The sequence below is a fragment of the Diceros bicornis genome, chromosome 1, assembly GCF_020826845.1.
Source record: "Diceros bicornis minor isolate mBicDic1 chromosome 1, mDicBic1.mat.cur, whole genome shotgun sequence".
Classification (NCBI taxonomy): domain Eukaryota; kingdom Metazoa; phylum Chordata; class Mammalia; order Perissodactyla; family Rhinocerotidae; genus Diceros; species Diceros bicornis.
This window is the reverse complement of record NC_080740.1, coordinates 20,448,061-20,470,293: the sequence shown is the minus strand read 5'-3', so window position 1 is coordinate 20,470,293 and position 22,233 is coordinate 20,448,061. Positions and strand designations below refer to the sequence as shown.

Here is a 22,233-nt window from a genome sequence, read left to right as displayed (position 1 = left end):
TTGGTCTATTCGAATTCTCTACTTCTTCTTGATCCAGTTTTGGAAGGTTGTATGATTCTAAGAATTTATCCATTTCTTCCAGATTGTCGAATTGGTTGGCATATAGCTTTTCATAGTATTCTCTTATAATCTTTTGTATTTCTGAGGTGTCTGTTGTAATTTCTCCTCTTTCATTTCTGATTTTACTTATTTGTGCCTTCTCTCTTTTTTTCTTGGTGAGTCTAGCTAAAGGTTTGCCAATTTTGTCTATCTTTTCAAAGAACCAGCTCTTGGTTTTATTAATTTTTTCTATTGTTTTTTTGGTCTCTATTTCATTTATTTCTGCTCTGATTTTTATTATTTCTCTTCTTCTACTGATTTTGGGCTTTGTTTGTTCTTCTTTTTCCAGTTCCTTTAGGTGTATTGTTAGATTGTTTATTTGAGATTTTTCTTGTTTGTTGAGATAGGCCTGTATCGCTATAAACTTCCCTCTTAGAACCGCTTTTGCTGTATCCCATAAATTCTGGCATGTCGTATTTTCATTTTCATTTGTCTCCAGGTATATTTTGATTTCTTCTTTGATTTCTTCGTTGACCCAATCCTTGTTCAGTAGTATTTTGTTTAATCTCCATGTATTTGTGGCTTTTCTGATTTTCTTCCTATAGTTGATTTCTAGTTTCATACCGTTGTGGTCAGAAAAGATGCTTGGTATTATTTCAATCTTCTTAAATTTATGGAGACTTGTTTTGTGGCCTAATATGTGGTCAATCCTGGAGAATGTTCCATGTGCATTTGAAAAGAACGTGTATTGTTCGGTTTTTGGATGGAATGCTCTCTATATATCTAATAGGTCTATCTGTTCTAGTGTATCATTTAAGGCCAATGTTTCCTTATTGATCTTCTGTTTGGATGATCTATCCATTGGCGTAAGTGGAGTGTTAAAGTCCCCTACTATTATTGTGTTACTGTCTATTTCTGTTTTTATGTCTGTTAATAATTGCTTTATATATTTAGGTGCACCTATATTGGGTGCATAGATACTTACAAGTTTTATATCCTCTTGTTGGATTGTTCCCTTGATCATTATGTAATGCCCTTCTTTGTCTCTTTTTACAGTTTTTGTTTTAAAGTCTATTTTGTCTGATATGAGTACTGCTACCCCAGCTTTCTTTTCATTGCCATTTGCGTGGAGTATCTTTTTCCATCCCTTCACTTTCAGTTTGTGAGTGTCTTTAGGTCTGAAGTGTGTCTCTTGTATGCAGCATATATATGGGTCTTGTTTTTTATCCAGTCAGCCACCCTATGCCTTTTAATTGGAGCATTTAGTCCATTGACGTTTAAAGTAGCTATTGATAAGTATGTACTTACTGCCATTTTTTAACTTTTTTTTTTTTCTCAGTGTTTTAGTAGTCCTTCTCTGTTCCTTTCTTCTTCTATACAGAATTGATGGTCACTTTAGTTTGACCTCTGTCTGAAAGCTCTACTCTTTAACTCCCCTCCTCCCTCATGTTTTTGATATCATATCTAACCTCTTTTTTGTGCATTTATATCCATTACGTTCTTATCATGGAAATAGATAATTTTTCCTATTTGTGGTCTTCTCTTTTCCCCTTAAATCAGTCCCTTTAACATTTCTTGTAGCACTGGTTTCTTGGTGACAAACTCCTTTAATTTTTGCTTGTCTGGGAACATTTTGATCTCTCCTTCCATTTTGAATGATAACCTTGCTGGGTAGAGTATTCTTGGCTGTAAGTTTTTTCCTTTTAGCACTTTAAATATATCGTGCCTTTCTCTTCTAGCCTGTAAGGTTTCTGCTGAGAAGTCAGCTGATAGCCTTATGGGGTGTCCTTTGTATGTAACTTGACATTCTCTTGCGGCTTTTAGGATTCTCTCTTTACTTCTGGACATTTTGATTATGATGTGTCTTGGTGTGGGCCTCTTTGGGTTTATCTTGTTTGGGGCTCTCTGTGCTTCCTGTACCTGGATGTCTGTTTCCTTCCTTAGGTTAGGGAAGTTTTCATCTATTATTTCTTGAAATAGATTCTCTGCCCCCTTGTCTCGCTCTACTCCTTCTGGGACACCTATAACACGGATGTTAGTGCGCTTGATGTTGTCCCAGAGGTCCCCTAGACTGTCCTCACTCTTTTTAATTCTTTTCTCTTTTACCTGTTCACCTTGGGTAATTTCTTCTAGTCTTTCGTCCAGCTCACAGATCCGTTCTTCTGTATTCTCTACTCTGCTTTTGAGTCCCTCTAATGAATTTTTCATTTCCAGTATTGTATTCTTCATTTCTGATTGGTTCTTTTTTATATCTTCCATTTCTTTGTTGACATTCTCACTGAGTTCATCTATTCTTCTCCCCAGATCAGGGAGCATCCTTAACACTCTTTGTTTGAACTCTCTGTCTGGTAGGTTGCTCATTTCTGTTTCACTTAGTTCCTTTTCTGGGGTTTTGTCCTGTTCCCTTACTTGGAATGTATTCTTTTGCCTCCTCATTTTGCCTCTTTCCCTGTGCTTGTGTGTATGTATTAGGTAGGTCAGCTATGTCTCCTGCTCTTGGATAGGTGACCTTATGTAAGTGATGCCTTAGGAGGCTTCCAGTGTGCTTCCCTCAGTTCTCAATGTTCCAGGCGTGACCCCTATGTGAGTTACGTGTGTCCTTCTGTTGTGGCCTGTTTGCTCTCCCTGTAGGCCCCCATGGAGGCCGACTTATGCTCCTGGCCAGCTGTTGTAATGCTCAGCTGCTTGTAGTTGTTGTGGGCCCTTCAGTCTCTTTATCAGGTGTGGGGAGCCCCAGCACAGTTGGCTGCAAGTTCTAATACCACATTTGTGTTGCAGTATTTCTTTTAAGTGAGTAGGCCCTCAGCGTGGCAGGTTGTTAGGCTCAGGGCCTTACATTGCTGTAAGCCTCTAGCCTATTAGGTCTCTTGTCAGCTCTCTGAGAATTACAGCTGGGTGGGGCTGGCCTCAGGCACAGGAGCACCCAATTGTTTCAGGCTTTGGAAGGTGGGGCAAACCCCCTATGTGGGTCTTTGAGAAACACAAGTCTTCTGCAGCTGACAAGCCCTCCTTCCCACAGGTCCACACACACAGTCAACACAGTCCTGCCCGGTGTGCGTGCCCCGACCTCCCAAAGTGGAGCCAGTCTCTCCCCGGCGGGAGCCCCACACACTCCACCTCCGCCCCACACTCTCCACCCGCTCCTTGGGCACACCCTGCCCCACTGAAGTCAGCTCAGTTGTCAGGCTGCAGAGAATCCAGTCACCAATCTATGCAGGCCCACAAGTTGCCTGAGGGCTTGTTGTTGGGTGGGGCCAGTTTCTAGGGTGGGCTGCCTGCCCTGGCTGAGCTGGATTAAATCCGTGCTCTAGCGGGTGGGGCAGACCTGGGCTAGCAGGCCTCAGGGAGAACTCCAATGGCGCCTGTGTCAGCACGCCCACACCAGGCCACAACAATGGCCGCAGCCAATGTCCCAGTCCCTGGAGAGGTCTCACCCCTCACCAAGATGCACCCAGGGCCTATTAGGTGAGTCTCTTTTCACCACAGCACTGTGCACCTTTCTTTCTGGTGATTTTAGGTTGCTTTCTGAAACGGGTGAGTTTGCGTGCGGGCCCTTTAAGAGCCGGTTTTAGTTTCTTTGTGAACCAGCTTTTCTGGGGGTACTCCCCAATGTTTTACTAGCAGGCAAAGTCAGATATTCTGCCACTCGTCTGGATTGTGCTGTGTCCACAAAATGCCCACAGCGGGGGCGCTCCCTGGCTCAGGGCCCCGCGACTCCAGGGAGGCTCTGTACCTGTGAGCTGCTCCTGGTGGCTGTGAAGCTGGCGGCTTGTGAAGGCGGCGTTTTTCCTCTCCAGAAGGGAGGTCTCTGCCTCTTCCCCCTCAATTAGGATTGTCCGTTGTTGCAGGAGTTCCTCTTATCCAGTTTTCAGTTCTGTCTCAGGGGTAATTTTTCTTTCTTTTTTTTTTTTAAATATTTTATTTATTTTATTTTTTTCCCCCCAAAGCCCCAGTAGATAGTTGTATGTCATAGCTGCACATCCTTCTAGTTGCTGTATGTGGGACTCGGCCCCAGCATGGCTGGAGAAGCGGTGCCTCGGTGCGCGCCTGGGATCTGAACCTGGGCCGCCAGCAGCGGAGTGCGCGCACTTAACCGCTAAGCCACGGGGCCGGCCCTGTCTCAGGGGTAATTTTTCCACGAGTAGTTGTAAATTGGCTGTGTCCACGGGAGGAGGTGAGTTCCGAGTCTGCTTACGCCGCCATCTTGAGTTTGCCCCGCCTGCAATGCATTTTTTTAACCTGTGTGTCATAGTCCAAAAAATTTGAAAATACTGTGAGGCTTGGTCTCCACAACTTCATTGTGATATTATGAGCACTCTGCTTTCTCATGCGTTCCCCTCATATATCTCCTCCATCTCTATTCTGGACATTTCTGTTTGTATAATCCACTCAAAATCATCATGTGTAAAATTGAATTGGCCATGCCTTCTTATCAGCATTTTCCTTCTGAGTTTTTAAAATCTATTTTTAAACTACCATTCTGTCATCCAGTTTAAAATTTCAGAATTTTCTTTGTAATAATATAGCCCTTACTATGTAAACTTCCCTACAACCTCATCTCACTACCCTTGCCTATCATTGGGCCCTAACCAGCAGAAAATCTTATGGGCAGCCATAGGAGTCATCCACTCCTCTGCTAGCTTCTTGAAGGCTAGCACGGACATGCACTAGTATCTATGGCTGCCTTCAGCTAGACCGAAGAACCTTTGACAACAAGCATGTGCGCTCTGTGTGATACCCACCTCTTTATCATAGCCATTACTGTCATAATTGGGCTTTTCTTCCACTGATTTTTATTGCCCAGGAAGAGCCACACCCTTGCTTTTACCCTTTGCTAGTTTCTAACGACATATCCACAAGTTGCCTTTCTCTTAACATTACTTTATAATTTTCACATTGTCCTGTTTGGTTTCTCTGATGACTTGGGTCTAAAGTCTAAGCTTGTTGATGCCTGGGACATGTAACACCTGCCAGGTTTTCTCTCAGCTATAATTGCCTGCCTCACTCAGCAGCCCCAAGCTAGCTATTCATACCCTGGAAAGTCATTTCAAAAGCTATCTTTCCTTTTCTCCTGGCCACCTTCTCATCATCACCTTCATCTGTATTAATTCACTATCCTTCTAATTGATCTTCCTACTTCTATTCTCTCACCCCACACTAAACCATCTTAACACCCTGTTTAATCAATATTTGTAAAACACTAGTCATGTACTGCCTTAGTAGAACATTTTATAACTCCCTGTTATGTACAGGATGAAGTCCAAATATTTTCCTCCTAGAGGAAAAAAGACCTTAGCATACCTATCTAGCCATAACATACCTCTTCAATTTATCTTCACTATTTTTAACCATGAATTTTCTGCTCTGGTTCCCCAAAACTGTCCCGTTTATGCTCTAGGGATGTTCTTATCATTTTAATTACCAGGGTCCCTTATTGGTGGTGGTTCATGAATCTGGAGCAGGTAGTTGTGGCTGGGGTTTAGGAGTGGGATCCCAGTACATACAAAGAAACCTCAAGTTTAATTACACTTTGGCAATGAGAAGTTAGTAAGAGCTTAGGTTGTGGAAGAGGAGGGAAATAAGCAAGAGACATTATTTACTTCTCAAGTTATTGTCTGGCTGAGACTTCTTATGTTCTCCCTTCACTAATCGTTGGGTCATTCCCAGAATCAGAGAGCACTTGAACCTATTTACAGTGAGAGATTAAATGTCTCCAAGTGTGAGTTGTGTGAGGCTATGAGTTTTGAAGATCACTGGCTTCCCACTTTTAGAAATGCCTTTATCTTCCTTTTTCTTAGTACCCTGGCTTCCATATCTCCATCTGCCCGTAGGGAACTTCCCACTGCAGGACTTCTAGATCATTTGTTACTTGTACCACTTGGTTGATACTAAATTAGCTAATGCTTTGTCTTATTTTTTGTATTTTTTTGTTGGTTTATTTCTCTTTGCTTCTCATGTGTCAAAAGTAAGACATGCTCATCATAATGAATTCAAACAAAAATAGAATATTATAAAGAGTAAAAATTCCCTTTTCCCTGTCCCTTTTTAGTTCCATCACCCACAGATTAGCACAGCTAGTAGTTTGTTAAGTATCTTTCCTGAATCTTTGGGATGGTTGGTTTGTTTCTTTGGAAGTATTATACTGTGTCATGCTGTATACGTAGTTCTATAACTTACTTTTTAAAATGAAATAATACAGTATTCTGGAAATCTTTCCATGTCATGCCATACAGAGCTATATTATCATTTTTTATAGGTACATAAGTTCTATTTTGTATATGTTATATTGTTACTTAAATTACATATACTGACATCACATCATATATTTGCTTTGCCCAGGATAGTTCCATTTTATCCTTTTATCTCAATATTTCATCTGGTTTAGCTTTTGTCTCAGATATTTCATTTTTGAGTGAAGTATTGTTTAATAGTTGCATATAAAGAAACCACGATAGGTTTAGGTAGACCTACATTTTGTACTTCTGCATTCTGACATGATCTCATGTGAGATGCCATTGTAGTGAACGGATTCTCACTTTAACATATGGCTAAATTGGCGAAAACCGTTTCTCTTTTCAGATCTTTTCCAGAAGTAATATGAGCTAACACATCTTTTTCCAGGACGGCATGAAGGGTGCTTGCTGATAAAGTGAATGCACTCTGGCATGAGCAGTTTGGTACAGCTAACTTCAGATCTTGGGTGATGGTGGTGGCGGAAGTATTTGATGCTGCTACCTCTGCTGTACGCTTGATGTGCCAGCCAGTTGTGCTGGGCCTGTGCCTTGGTCCAACATTTCCCAGCTTTTGTTCAGTCTTGCCATAGAGTGAATACAGATTGAACTCTATTGCTACAAGGGTTTTATCATGTATCATATGGTATAAACCTATAACTTCTTATTTATTTTCTTGTTGGGTAACACATTTTTATTTTGTAATAACCTTTTTGGCGACAGTGATTAGAAAAAAAAAGAAAAACAGCAGTGCACATTTAACAATTAGTACTGAATTTCCTTTGACTTGCCGAAAAGAATTAATGTATAACTCATACTATGGGGCATGTGATGACATCACTGACTACATGAAAACAAGAAGAAATGAATCTGCTAAAGACGTGTCGACATCTACTGCACAGTCTTATTTTAAGACTGCCTGAAAAGACTACGTTTTAATACTTAGCTGCAGAATTCGTGTACCACTCTGTGAAACAAGACTTTTACTTTAGATCAAGTGACTATTCTAAATTAATTTCTCTCATTTTCAGTTTCAAGTTTTCTTGCGCATGTATGAAAGGTGAAACGATAGTTGTATTGTCTCCATTAAATGATGCCAGTTTTACAACAGTCTCATTGGATATTTCTAATAAAAAAAATTAATTCCAGTAATGGTTCAAGTTTCTCATCTAATTTATGGAATCAAAGTAAAGCATTTAGAAGTTCATTCTGTCAAAGGTGAAACACTTGACATTATTGTGAATACTATTGTAAGTTGAATTGTAAAGTACAATATAAATGATAAAATTATTTGGTCTTGGTGATATTAAAAATATGTTATGGTGGAATATAACATCATAAAATTTTTTTAATAAATTTAGAACCTATGGAGAGAATAATACTTGAAATATGTATTCATATTTCACATGCTAATTCATAATTACATCAATAAATATGCAAAATCTGCATTTAAATAGAAGATATAGTTGTCAAAAAGTACAAATATGTTTATACGTACACAAAATAACCAGCCTATAAATTTTCATGTTTAGACTGATGTTGAACAAAACAAAAATAACTTAAGCATGGCAGTATACACTTTCTCTTTTTGAATTTTAGAACTGTTTGAGACTCGGAAGAATTACTTTGTAAATCAGCTCAAGTGTCCTACCGTAGTATTAAATACTTTTGTAAAAACGTCCTCTAAATTTTGGTTGCAGTTTCTTCAAAATCTATTAGAAATCTTTAATTAAAGTGTTCAAGAAATAGAAGGCAAAAAAATTTCAGTTTATGTGAAGCTTTTAGGGAATTGCAATTATTGAAAAAAAATCTTGCAAATAGGAAAACCTTGAAATATATCCCCATGAAATCAAAGAAGGAAACCAACAAATTAAATGATGAGAGCACAAATGATGTACAAGATTTAATTGTGAAATTTCATAATTGTGTTTTGAAATATCTAAACTTGTGGGGAGCCTATTTTGATGATGTTCATATTTTTTTTATATAATTTTTTGTTTGAGGAAGATTGAGCTAACATCTGTTGCCAGTCTTCCTCCGTTTTTCCTTTTTTCTCCCCAAAGCCCCAGTACATAGTTGTATGTCATAGTTGTACATACTTCTAGTTGCTCTGTGTGGGACACCACCTCAGCATGGCTTGATGAGCGGGTGTGTAGGTCCTTGCCCGAGATGGGAAACGGCAAACCCCAGGTCACCGAAGTGGAGCGCCTGAACCTAACCGCTATGCCACTGGGCTGGCCCTGGAGTTCATATTTTTAATTGAATAAATTTATATTCTGTTCAAGAATGAAGTTAAACTGGGAAAGCCTAATGTTTGCAATAGCTAAATTAAGCAAAACATTCAAAATAATCATAAATATTTATTTGATGAGTTTTGTCTCTTTAAATTATTGGTCAAAAAAAGGCACTTTGCATGGAGGCCAAAAAAATAGCAGCTGTGAAAATGTTTAGCTAAAATATTCATGTATTTCATTATTAAAAATCGAAGTAGACAATATTTCCACTAGGAAAATTTGCTCTTAACTAATAAATTTACCAGGTAGCTTAGCACCTGAGAAAGAGTATATAGAGAGTTAGTTGAAGGTGTCAACATTTAAAATTTCCTAACCATAAAATGTAACTTGGAAAAATATAAAAACAACACATTCATATTTAAAAAAGTACATTCTTCAGGGCCAGCCTCGATGGCCTAGTGGTTCAAGTTTGGCACGCTCCGCTTTGGCGGCCCGGGTTTCATTCCTGGGTGTGGAATCACACCACTCCTCTGTTAGTGGCCATGCTGTGGCTGCGGCTCACATCAAAAAAAAAGAGGAGAAAGATTGGCAATGAATGTTAGCTCAGGGTGAATCTTCCTCAGCAAAAAAAACCCAAAAAAACATTCTTCAGAAAAATATCTGTGAGAGACAGGTACAACTAAGAAATTAATTAAAATATGTGAACATGTGTTAAGAATCATCTGTTTATGTATTTTTAATGTTCAAATAATATAAATATTTTTTACTTTACTGAGCACAGATATAAGAATTTTTTTGAAAGAATGTTATTTTTGAAAACTTTTTGAATATAATTATTATATAGGTCAACAAATAAAATAAAACCACTTAACTGGTTAGTAAATATACATTTAAAAGTTTAACTCTTTCCTCTTATTTTCCTCTCTTTCTCTTAAGAGTATGACTCTTCTCCCAGTCACTTAGAGTTAAAATCTTGCTGTAAACACTGATTCCTCTCTCTGTGTTACAAAGATCATTCTGGTGATAGGATAGAGAACGAGTCACAGGGAGATAATGCAAAAAATAGGGGAACTCTTTAGGAAACCGCTGCACTAATCCAGATGATGGAGTTTGAACCTACACAGGAGCAATATGAGAAGATGGATGGATATCAGTGACAAGAGGGAAGACTAATCATTTGGCTATGGGATTGGTGAGAGAATGTTGGAATGTGAGGGATGACTCCCACATTTCTAACATGAGTACCTAGGTTGATAGTGGTGCTGTTAACTATCATAGGGACCTCAAGAGAAGGAAGAAATTTCAGAGGGAAGATAATAAAATTGTTTGGCGGCATGTTGAGTTTGAGGTGTCTGTAGGACATCCAAGGGAGCTATCCAGTATAGAGTTGGATAGTTAGAACAGGAGCTCCAACACACAGGTTGTAGTGGAAGACATGGATGTGAGTGACACTGTCCAGTCAGAGGACCAAGGGAAAGAGAAAGAAAAGTTGCTGATAAAGGAAACTGAGCTTTGGTGTCCAGGATAGGATTGGGGGAGAAACAGTGTTCTAATAGCCAATGGATTGGCCTTTGGGAGAGGAAGAGCCTAGCACAAGTGTCATGTGTAGCAGGTTGGAGGGAACATTTGACGTTTGGCAATTGCGAGGTTCTATAACTGTAGGAGGAATTCAGGCCTAGCTTATACAGGAAATGTTCCCAGAAATATTTTACCATTTGAAACTTTTAGATTTAATAAGTTAAACTTCAAAGATATAATAGTCCTTACTATAGTTTTGCAACTAACTTTTATTCTAATACTCCTCTACAAACTTACTGTCATTATTCATTTCTACTCTGACTTTTTTGAAGTTTTACATTGTGTGTACAAGGGCACATGTATTAGTATTAGAGTGGACTTTTTAATATCTTGTCAAGAACATCAGTTTTATAATTTGACACATAGAACTGTTCTAGAAATTTGACTTTGAAGTCAAGTCAATCCAAAACAATTTAAAAAATCTCTTTAGATTTCATTCTTAGAACCTGTTTCTTAATGCTATCTATGGGTAAAATTTTAGCTTTTTTACATTTTATTTTTACTTATTAGCTGTTACTTTTCATAGAATATAATCTGTATCTTTAAATTTTATTTAGTTATTAAAGCACCGATTTTAAGTAGTTCTCCTCCTACAATCTATGCCTCCACATTACCTCTTATGTGTTCATTTTGATCCCTCAGCTTTGGTGTGTGATCATCTTTTAGTAGAAAAATGCTGGGTTCTTTCATCACAATTACAGTCATTGGTCTGATAATCCTGTGAGTCAATCTACACTAAACAAGAAGCTCATATCAAACTCCTGGCAGGTTTAGTTAAAATTAAAATGCATGTTCAATAGTAGAGATTGTCAAGTGTGGAAATAATATTTGTCCAGCTGGACAGCTTTCTTTTGTAGTTGCTAAATGAAAGTTGAGATTCTGTCTGCTCCTTGAAAGCTTCTGTGTCATGAAGGTAATTTGGACTGTTTGTGGTTTGACAGGGATTATTAAAATCAGATGAAGTGAAGGGAAGCAAGTGTGAGAGAGCAAAATTGACACTGACACTCTCTATTATTTGCAGCTTGGATCATGATGACTATGTTGATATGATAGACTCACTGTTGAGATATGTTAAGCAGCAAATAAAGTAAAAAGCAAGTATAGTGATGCATTTTCAGATTTAACATGAAGAAATCCAATATTTACTTTCACTGATTGCTTTTTAAATAGATTTTCAGGTCATTTCATATGAATTTGTTCATAACCAACAACAAATTATCCTTCTATTGAACTATAGAATTAAAAAGTATACTGCAAAGGCACTACAACAGAAGATTAAATATTAAAGAAATAGATCACATGATTAAAATAATAGAATTTTAAAACTAGAAGGATCCTTAAAGATAATTTTTATCTAATTTCCTTTTTTTGTAGATGAAAACTAGAAAGAGTTTTAAGGTATCACTTTTAAATTTTATTTGATAGCTTAATTGTTAAATCCTGATTTTTCTCCACAAGTATATTTTCTTACCTTTTCACAGTATTTTAAAAAATGGTTTTAAGTTGTTGAAAGGCATTTAAAAATGATTTAATCCACAATTGTAGATAAGTTTTTTCTGTTTAAAGATAATATACAAATTATGTTATTATAGTTATATGTTGCCTATAAATAGTATTATCTACATTGATGAAGTAAATGCCTTCCATAAATGTGATTTTCTCCTGAAAACATCCTTAGTAGGGAGAGTTATAGCTAGAAGGCTATTTTAAGATGTCAGTCAAGGGCATTTATATTATAAAAATTTAATTAAATATGAAAAACTATATGTATAAAGCAGGATAAAGAGCCTGGAGTTGTCCTATGCATTGTGGGAAAGCTTCAGTGGTTTTTAAGCAGGGTAGTGAAATGATCTGATTTGGTTTGTAAAATGAGAAGTCTAATGCCACTGTGCAAACTAGACACCAACTGAGTGTCCTACAATTCAATTCACGTCAGTTCTAACACTAACTACCTGGGGTTAGCACAGACCCCACAAGTTAAAGGCTCAGTCCCATAAGACTACCGCCACTTCAGACGTGAGCCACAAATGGGGTCTCCAGGTGAAACCCACTTCTGCCTGGTTTATTACAAATTCGGGGGTACCCTCTACCCCCCCTCAAGTTCAATAGTTCATTAGAATGACTCACAGAACTCAGGAAAGTGCAATACTTCTGATTACAGTTTTATTAGGAAAGATAAAACTCAGAAATGACCAAATGGAAGAGACGTACAGGACAAAGTAAAGAAGCGGGTAGGGGACACAGGGAGCAAAACCCAAATACACGTTTCTTCTTTTACCACAGCATGTGAGTCTTTGAAGCCAGATAGGAGGTTTTTCCATTTTTTTTTTTTTCCAGCAGGAAGTAACATCAGATTTGGGACACTGGTAGCAGAAAGAAGTCAAATTTGAGAGCATTTGGTGACCATTTAAGATTAGGGAGAGAAAGGGACAAAGAATTTGGTGACTAGGTCACCAAAGATGGGAAAGGGAATAAGGAAATTTATCTTCTCCTTCTATTCCTATCCTATCCAAAGATGACTAGGTCATCTTTGGTGACAAAGATAGGGGTCAGCAAACTTTTTCTGTTAAGGGCCAGATAGTAAATATTTTAGGATTTGTGGGCCACATATGGCCACTGTAGCATATTCTTTTTTGTTTGCTTTTTATTTTTACAACTTGTCAGAAATATGAAAACCATTCTTAGCTCTCAGGCTATAGAAAAAACAGACTGTGCCATAGTTTGCTGACACCTGATTTAAGATACTAGGGCAAGGGAAAGGGAGATAAGATAGGTGGTGACCCTATAACATAGGAACAGAAGCCAGTTTAAGGAAAAATTTTGAATTAAATTTTGGACATTTTGAGTTAAGGGACCTTTGAATCAGCAAAGTGGAATTGTCTAGTAAATGCTTGGAAATATGTAAGGGGGTTTTGGAGGAGGAACTAGGGTTAGAGATATAGACTTTTATAGGTGAATGAGGTTACTCAAGAAAAGCATGTAGAATAAGAGGAGCAAGAACTCCAGCATGAAGTGGATAGGAATAGAAGGAGAAGATAAATTTCCTTATTCCCTTTCCCAAGTTAGGCAAGGAGAATAAGGAAATTTGGGAAGACTACAAAATGAGAACTCTTAGGAGGAGATTTTTTGAGGTCTGAGGAGGAGAAAATCCAATGAATAAAAGTAAAAAATTTAAAAAATTAAAACACTTTAAGAGAAAAAAGCAAAGTAAATCTACTATGATAAAATTACACAGAAAGAAGCAGTAGCTTTGAATGAAGAATGCTTAGGGAATGTATTCAAAATGAGAAGCAGGCCTGGAGAGAACCCTGTGGTGAATATCAGTGTTTAATCGCAGAGATGAGAGAGGAGCCAATAAAGATGTTTAGGGTTTAATAAAAACTATTCTGGTTAATTTAAGCAAAAAAACAAAAAGTTGCTGTTGGGCAGTGGACCAGGGAGAGGATTTATTGTGTCTATGTCACAGAACCAAAATAAAACTGTATGAGCAGTCAGTCAGTCATAGAAGGACAGGAACTGGGCAGTTATAGGGGCCTCAGCCAAAAAAAATCCCTGCACTTTCTCTTGAGAGGCTGGAATTAACTTGATTGGATTACAACCGGTGATTCCCTGTCCTGCTTTCATTCCAAATTTCAGAATTAGTTTAGTATTCCTCTGATGGTTCAGGTTGGGTGAAATGTCTAACCCTGGATCAGTTAGTTATGACCAGGAAAGCTGGGTCCTCTAGCATAGAAATGGACCACCATTGTATATCCATATACCATATGTCAGATAAAAATGAAATGTTGTAGCTGGCCAGCTACCCACAGTGGGGGCTTCTACCAGGACACTGTGAACAAATGGTGTGAGAGATAAGAGAACTAGGAAAGCATAATACTTAGGAAGATTGACTAGAGAGGAGACAATTTAAGGAAGAAGGAGCAGCTATCACTACCAAATAGTGCAGAGATTGAGTATGATAGGAACTGAAAAATATTTTGTCAGTTTCAATATAAGGATAGAGGCAGAAACCAGATTGCTCTGGGTTGAGAAGGGAATGAGAGATGAGAACATAATATTAGGAAATACGGATTACTATTCTGAGATGCTAGGTTATCAAAGGAAGGGGTTCCTAGTGAGGGGTTTTATTGGTTTCTAAAAAGCAAGAAACTTGAACATGTTTATAGTCAGTTGAAAGAAATATCAGTGATATAGGACTAGTTAGTGATGATTGAAGGAGCAAAGCCTTGAAAGTCATAAAAGGGTATTTCAACGGATAGATTTAGTCATCAAATTAATGTTAATTAATAATATTACCAAAATTTAGGAGAACAGTATCACATTAACATGACTAGCTAATTAATACTATTAACAATATTTTAGGAGGAATTCTTAAACCCTTGGAACATACTTTAAGAACCCTAATCTTTTAGAAACACCCATTTAGATACAAAGTGCTTGCTAAGTTCAAATCATTCTTATCTAATTATTATTAAGAGTTCCTTAAAAATGTAACTGACATCTCATAAGCTTTGTTTGTTATTATTCCCAGTTGCTACATAATACAACTGCCTTTTAAAGAGTGCTCCATAGCTGTCTACTAATGCAGTTGTTCTATTTTCCAAATTAATGGGATTTTGCTGTACTTGAAAATTCATTAGTTAATCATAAGGCCAAGATTTGTCACATTATTTAGTGCTAATCTCAAAATATATAATTATTTTATGATTTTTAAATCATGTGAAATGTATGAGTGCCAAGTTATAAAAGAATGCTGAAATTAAAATTCATTTTCAATTATCTTGGTTTCCACTGTTGTATTAAAGCAAGGGATGGCTAGGATTGCATATTGAAGATTATAAAGAGTTATTAAAATGAAAATATTGTGTAGAAAGAGAAGTGCACTGAAAAAGAAAGAAAGCAATGTCAGATTTGGTGAGTAAAGCATGTGACAATTAATTCTGTTTGCTTGTCAAGCTACAATAGTGTATTCTGACTGATCTTGTCAATGTCTACTTCATACATACACATATATAAATTACTAATAGAGGAGTTACAATGAAATATTTTATATTTTATCAAAGGGGATTTTAATAGCTGTAGTATGTTGATATGAGTACTTACTGGATGTATATTGATATTCTAGCCTATATAATTATAATAATCAGAACTTACACAATTATTAGTAGAAAGCATAGCAGTCTGTGGGGGAAAACTTAATATATAACTGAGAGTTGAGATAATAAATTGAATAAAATAACAAGTTCTTTATTTCCTAATATAAGACTTTAGTGTATAAGGTATTTTAAATAACTATCAACAAATTGGGATCCATTTGGTTGTTTCTCAGTCTTTGGGGGAGGTTAAAACATTAAAATTTCAACTCCTAGGAGTTGATGAAAAGAAATAAATTTCTGGCAACTCTGAAATATCACAGGGGAGGAGCTACCCTTAAAAAAACAAAGATTTTTTGGGGGAAATTATATAGGTTTCATAATGAAGGAAATTTATAATGGTTCTAGGGAAACTGTTAAATATGGCAATAAGGAAGTCAACACATATAAGAAGTAAAATAATTATTTTATAAGTATGAGTCTCTACAGAGAGGCAATTTATAGCATTGTGGCTGAGGACAGCCTTTGAAGCAGTCTCAATCCCAGGTTTGCCACTTCCTGTGTAAGTGATCTTGGGCAAGTCATGAACTTCTCTGTCTCGGTTTCTACATCTTTAATATGGAGGTTATAATAATACCTATCCCATAAGATTATGGTAAGAATTAAATGATTTCATATATATAAAGTGAAGAACAATGCATGGCCTGTGTAAATGCTACATAAGAGTTAGCTGTTATCATTAATAGTATTATTATTTAGCCATCATATCTTTAACCCATGTTTCAGTGAATGAGTTCACTGAACTCCATAAAATTTTCAAGACTTAGTAAAGGTTAAATTTTGAATTGTATAATGTTGGCAGGACTTTGTGAATGATATAGGAAGACTACTTTGTGACTAGATATGGATAGAAAAGTGAAAATGAGCCAGGCCAGAAGAAAAGGCTGGTACAGGTTTAGGAATGTCTACCTGGTCAAAGTTTGTTTTCACTTTGCTTTTTTATCAAATCAGCGACTCAAACCAAACCAGCAATACAAAGAATAATACAAATAATATAAAGAATAATAGATCAAGGATACATGATGGCTTTGAAGGTATGATTCCCTAATGTCACCCTTTTCCTTGTGGAGGTATAATGCCCAAAGTCAGTTGGTCTCAGACATCTTTTGTTGAGTGAAGAGTGTGCCAAGTCAGAGGAGCCCAGAAACATGGGCTAGCTGCTTCTTAGAATATTTTAGGGAGCTAGGGGCTTGGGGGTGGAACATCAGTACAGAGCATCTACCTATTACCATGAAAGAATATCTTGCTGCCGCATATTTCCTCTTTTTACATGTTATTTCTCGCTAAGCTATAGATGCTGCTTCGGCTTTTCATGTAGCAATCCTGGGGAAGAGAAAAGGGCAGAATTAAAAATGGCTCTGAGAGTCCAAGATACAAGAAAAATGATGGTATTTATGAATGAAATAGTCCATTGGAAGAGTTAATTTGTGGGGTTCCGAAACATGTCCTTTTCCTACCATTCCTTATAGAATACAACAAATTTATAGCTAGAAGAAACCTCAGAGCCTGAAAATCCATTCACCTCATTTTATAAATGAGGAATGTGAGCTCCACCCCTCTTGAGAGATTGAGTGACTTACTCAAAGTCATATAAACATTAGCATACCAGGATCTTACACAAAAAATGATGAGAAATATAGGAGAGTGAACATTTAAAAACAGTATTATGGAATAGCAATTTCAAAAACAAAGTTATTATACCTTAAAAAAAGTTATAGCTCCCATTTTTGATTGATCATGAGTTAGGATAAGAGACTTTATTCAATATGTCAAATTATTATTGTCTCCTTGATGACAACTTAATAGGTGGAAGTATGGGAACACAAACAGAATGTAAAGCTGTATCTTGACCCACAGCTTCACGGCCTCTTCCTTGTTCCCCCTAAATTTTTCAAAGGTAGTTCTACCTTTCTGAAATACCACTGAAGTAATTGCCAAAGTACATTAGTCCCTCAATAATTTACTTTTCTGTTGTTGAGGTCATAGTTGTCTTTTACTTAGAGAATAGCAGTGATCTTTCTACTGGCTCCTTTCCTTATGGTCTTATTCTTTTTACTGTCTCTGCTCCTTCATGATGCCCAACATAGTGTCTGACACACTCTGGGCCTGAGGAGTGCACGTAAGGAAATGGGAGGATTGGTGCCTGTGCTCATGCTCAGTCAGTGCATGCTTCTTTCTCACCACGGTTCTGCAGGGATCACTGTCCTTCTAATGAGAAAACTTCTAAATCCAAACTTCAACATCACCTACTGCAGTCTACTCTCCCTCCTTTATTTATTCCTCGTGTTGGTCCAGTGCATCCCTATTCACTCAGGTTAATTTTCTCACCTATTAGTTTTATTTTGCCCATCAAGTTTTCTCTTATCCTGTCACACAGCATCTTAAACTTGCTGTGTCTTTACCTGTAAAGGTGACCTTTACTTCTCTTGTCCTTCATCACTTTATCATCATAGATATGGAAACATCACAGATCTATGCAGGTCACATGAAAACTCTGAACCATCATCATTCTGGTACCCTATCATTGTTATCAAATGACATTCTTTTAATGCATTCTTGCTGTTTATTGATTAACTACTATACTGAGGTTAGAGAATATCACATAACAATGTAGATTGGGAATCCTTCAAAATCATAGTCACCAACTACATCTGAATGCTCAACATGTTTCAGTCCATTATTGTTTTACTCCAGAACTGATTTCAGTGAAGGACAGACACAACACACACATTCAATATCAAAATAATAGAAAACAACAGATTTTCTTTTAATAGCATTTGCAAGCACAAATACCAAGAAATAATGCAAAAAGTTTGGTGAAAGGGTCATGTCAAAGATATTTAGGAATTATGTAAGTTTTGAATGAGATTTTGAAAGAAATTATAAACATGAATTGGCAAGAGAGAAGTGTTAAGGTTAGAAGATGTTTCAAATGAAGATAGAAAATGTAAAATAAAAGATCATAAGCCCCCTGAGAGCGGGGGTAATTTCTGTTTTAAGTATCCTTTTCTAATTATATATAAAATAAGTACTTATTGCAAAAACATAGGAAAACGCTAAGTATAAAGAAGAAAATAAAATTCAACTATAGTCTAAATACCCAGGGATAATCATTTTAACATTTTGGTTAATATTGTTTCTACAAAACGGTATTTTCTATGCAGTAAGTGAGTCATTTCTCAAGAGACCATAACCCTCAGATTTTAAAGCCAAATAGATCTGGGTTCAAACCCTACCTCTAACACTGGTTAGCTCTGTAACTGAGACATGTTAGTTAATCTCTTTGGGCCCAAGTTTTCTCCTCTATAAATGAGGATAATAACTATTCTGTAGAGTTATTATGAGAATTAAGGAAGATGATGTATGTAAAGAACCTTGTACATAGTAGATACACAATGAAAGATATGCAACAAATCTATTATTGTCATTTTGCCATTATATTTTAGCTGATTTCTATACATACCTTTTAAGTTTTGAATTTGTGGAGTCTGAATTAATGAGGCTTTATAGTATTGACAAATTGGGACAACTCTGAACATAGTGTTGGTATATAACTTGTTTTATTACAGAGAGGCTGGCTGCAAACAAAATAGTTACTAAGTTTGGGTTGTCTGAAAGAATGCTTAGCCAATCAAATCTTTTCATTACAAAAGTGAAATTTTATTTTCTTGCAACAATTTTTGAATGACTCATTATTTGAAGAGTTGAACTACCCAAAATGATTCAAAAATATGAAAATACATAAACAGAATTCATTATTAGTAATGTTGGCCATTGGATTTAGAAATGACTATTCTGGTGATAGCTGAACTAGTTGAGCTGCTAGAGAAATATGAAGATATCACACTCATAGATTATATAGATATATTGAAGTTTTGGTGCCCTAAAGAAGTATTACTTCTAATGGACATAGGGTTTTCTACCGTTTAGCTTGTAGTTTTTGTTTTCTCTAGCCTGATTTCAAATTAATATTTATTATGGCAAATTATAGGTAAATTTTAGTTTTCAAATAAGAAATTATACATTTTATTGCAAAATATTTTGAAAGAGGAGAATCCAAGTGTATGAAGATTTTGGTATTTTAAAGTGGCGTATCCATGTTTATTCTGTATTTGGCATTGAGTTTACAAATGACAAATCTTGTGATGCTATACAGTTTTATATTAAAATGTTTTAGTCGGGTGTTTTCTTTTTAAAATAAAATCTCTGAAGAAAAATAAAAGCTTTATCCCAAGACTATGTCTTTGAAGTTTCAGATAGGACCTATGAGAAATCTTTGGCTGTTTCAATATAGGATAATAAATTAGCACATCTGAATAATTGAAGATGAAGAAGTCTATTAATGTTGTAGCCTCTACAAAACATTTTAGACAATTTTTCAAGTATTTTGGATTTATTTATTTATACTGCTACAGCAATGCCTGTACATATCAAGCATTCAGTAAATTATATAGAATGAATGATTGAAGCTTTGATAGTGGGGAAATGCATATATCTCTAGAAAAGAGTAGCATATTTAAGTTTTAGTCAGTTATCAATACATAGGTTGTCAGTGGTGCTAGAGAAACTCAAGAAAAATTTTGCCTTCTTGACATATGCATAGGGCCAGAGGATGAGACTTTAAAAAGGCTGAGGCTACAATTTCCGGGTCAGTATGCTGACAAGAGTGGAGGGAAGGTGTGAATTCTTGCTACAACCATCCTGTTCACAGTGGTCTTTGAGACTTTGAGGTTTCCTTTGCAGCTTTTGGTTACAGTGAGAAGCAGCAGGATGCTTAAGCACTCTCTGATGGGTGCTGTTTTGTTCAGCTTTTAAACCACAGAGAAGTGTGAAAATTAGATCATGCATCATGAAATTTAAATAACAAAATACCTACGTTAATAATACCCTGGTTCTCCTACTGCTATATTTCATTTTGCCTATAAATGTGAATTATTATTTTTGATTTAGTATCACAACCTTTGAGGTGTTTTTCTTCATTTTGGGGGAACTCACATGTTTTTTATTCTTGTTCTTCAGAATGGATTGGGGAGATGAATATTCTCATAATTCGTTTTTTCATTTTGGGGGAACTCACATGTTTTTTATTCTTGTTCTTCAGAATGGATTGGGGAGATGAATATTCTCATAATTCATTTGACCTACATTGTTTGTTAAATTCATTTCCTGGAGACTTGGAGTTTAAACAGATCTTCAGTGACATTGATGAAAAGATAGAACAAAATGCTGCAAGGTAAATATTGCTAATTATTTAAAACAAGTTGATTTCATGTTTTATTTACTCCAACTTTACTTAGTCTAGTTTTAGTGTTTCTTACTATTAGATAATTTTAGGTTTTAATTATCATTAACTTTCCTGAAAAAAAATTGATTAGACCCTCCACCCTCAAATTTAACACGATTGCCCTTATCAGATTAGTACTTTTAATAAGCCTGGAAAATATAGGCACTGCCTTCAAATAGATAAATTAAAGTTCACAGAATTGCTATAAAATGATTTCTTAGAGCTTGCCAATATTAATGGCCTGGTTTTTCATTAATTAGAGTTAAGCATTCTCGTTTGATAGGTAAGCACAGAAATTAAAAATTTGAAATTAAGATATTGAAATGGTAGTATAAGGCCATGGATTGCTTGAGTTGCTGAAAACAGAACATTAAAAATAAGTTATTTTAATGTAATGTTTGTCATTTTAAGTCTCCTTCTCATTTGCTTGGGAGGCTAGGGACTCTATAGAGTTGCTCTGCCAGATTAGTCTTCATCATCTACTCCAAAAGTTAGTGTTACCAATCATGGGGGAAAGCAAGGACAGCTCAGTAGTTTCCCACTAAGACATGTCCTATGGTAGAAAGGACTGTGTTTTTGTATGTATTTGTGTGACCTTGAGTCAGATCACTTACTTGAATTCTTTTGATCAGAAGTTTTAATAATTCACCTCATGTGGGTTACAAATGTGCAAACCACAGTAAAAATTTCTGTTTTAGAGTGATACGTAGTATTTCCTTTTTTAAAGTTCAAGGTACAGTTATGTTGAATTGTCAAAGAAACTGAACCAAGCAAATGAAATATTCCTATAATTTTTTTTCCTCAAATTTTATTTGAGAACATAGTTAATTTTTCATCATCATAACAATAGGCATAAATAACTTAAATTCAAAAGATAGCATATTGTTGGGGAATTATAATTAAAAACAAAAATATCCCACCCCAGAAATCCTCGCTACAAAGGTAGAAGAGAAAGAAAACATTTTTATTATTCAACAGGCATTAAAGCAGAATGCAAGACACACCACAGGCAAGTTGCTCAGATTACAAAGACAGAAAGGAATCACTTCCCTTCATATAGCCTAGTAGGTACAAGCCATTACATACATGTTTTCAAGATAAACAGTAACTAGCCTCAAGTAGAAGATTTGACAGCACATTTTGTCACATATAGTTCATCCTAACTCACTGTGGTTAAAGAACACCTGTGTTGGCTTTATCCTGAGGAGAAACAAACTTCTCATATCTTTATGACAAGAGGTGGTTTTGAAAATTGGAACAAGTCACCCACTCAAGTTAAGCTCCTACTCTCCCACAGGAACTTGGGAATAGGAGAGCTATCTCCCTTGTTTGCATTTTGAAACGATGGCTCCCAGGTTCTTGAAAAAGATAGTCCTGGCTGAGAAAGCTGACAAAAGGCCTGTCTTGTCTTCCAAGGGATACATTTCAAAAATACAAAAAAGTACTTTTAATTACAAGTTTCTAAGGTAAATATTTTAGGAGAAAGGAAGAGAGGGAAACCTTTTCTCTTATTTTCAACAGGGAGAATTAAACCTCTTATTTTAATTTGTGTTTGCCCTTACTATATATATGTGTTTTGAAAGATAGCATATATATATATGACAACCATACTGTAGAGAGTGTATATTATAACTGATATTATGTAAATGTAAAATAACTGTATTAAACTTTAGTGTAATTATGTATTTATGCGATTTATATATTATATATTTACA

General features: G+C 36.1%; 1 protein-coding gene across 13 annotated transcripts in view; it reads left to right on the top strand.

Annotated features, from left to right (window-relative positions):
- Positions 1-22,233, top strand: part of KIAA0825 (KIAA0825 ortholog) — a 370,351-nt gene that overhangs the window by 28,580 nt on the left and 319,538 nt on the right. For 5 of the 13 annotated variants that reach the window (XM_058530923.1, XM_058531045.1, XM_058531081.1 and 2 more), the window contains one exon: positions 20,336-20,467. In XM_058530923.1, the coding sequence (XP_058386906.1) occupies positions 20,337-20,467 (131 nt within the window). In that variant the 5' untranslated portion in view covers position 20,336. Of the gene's footprint in view, positions 1-3,180; positions 3,505-20,335; positions 20,468-22,233 lie in introns of those variants that run through there. The other 8 variants (XM_058530832.1, XM_058531769.1, XM_058531423.1 and 5 more) reach the window with 5 other exon arrangements.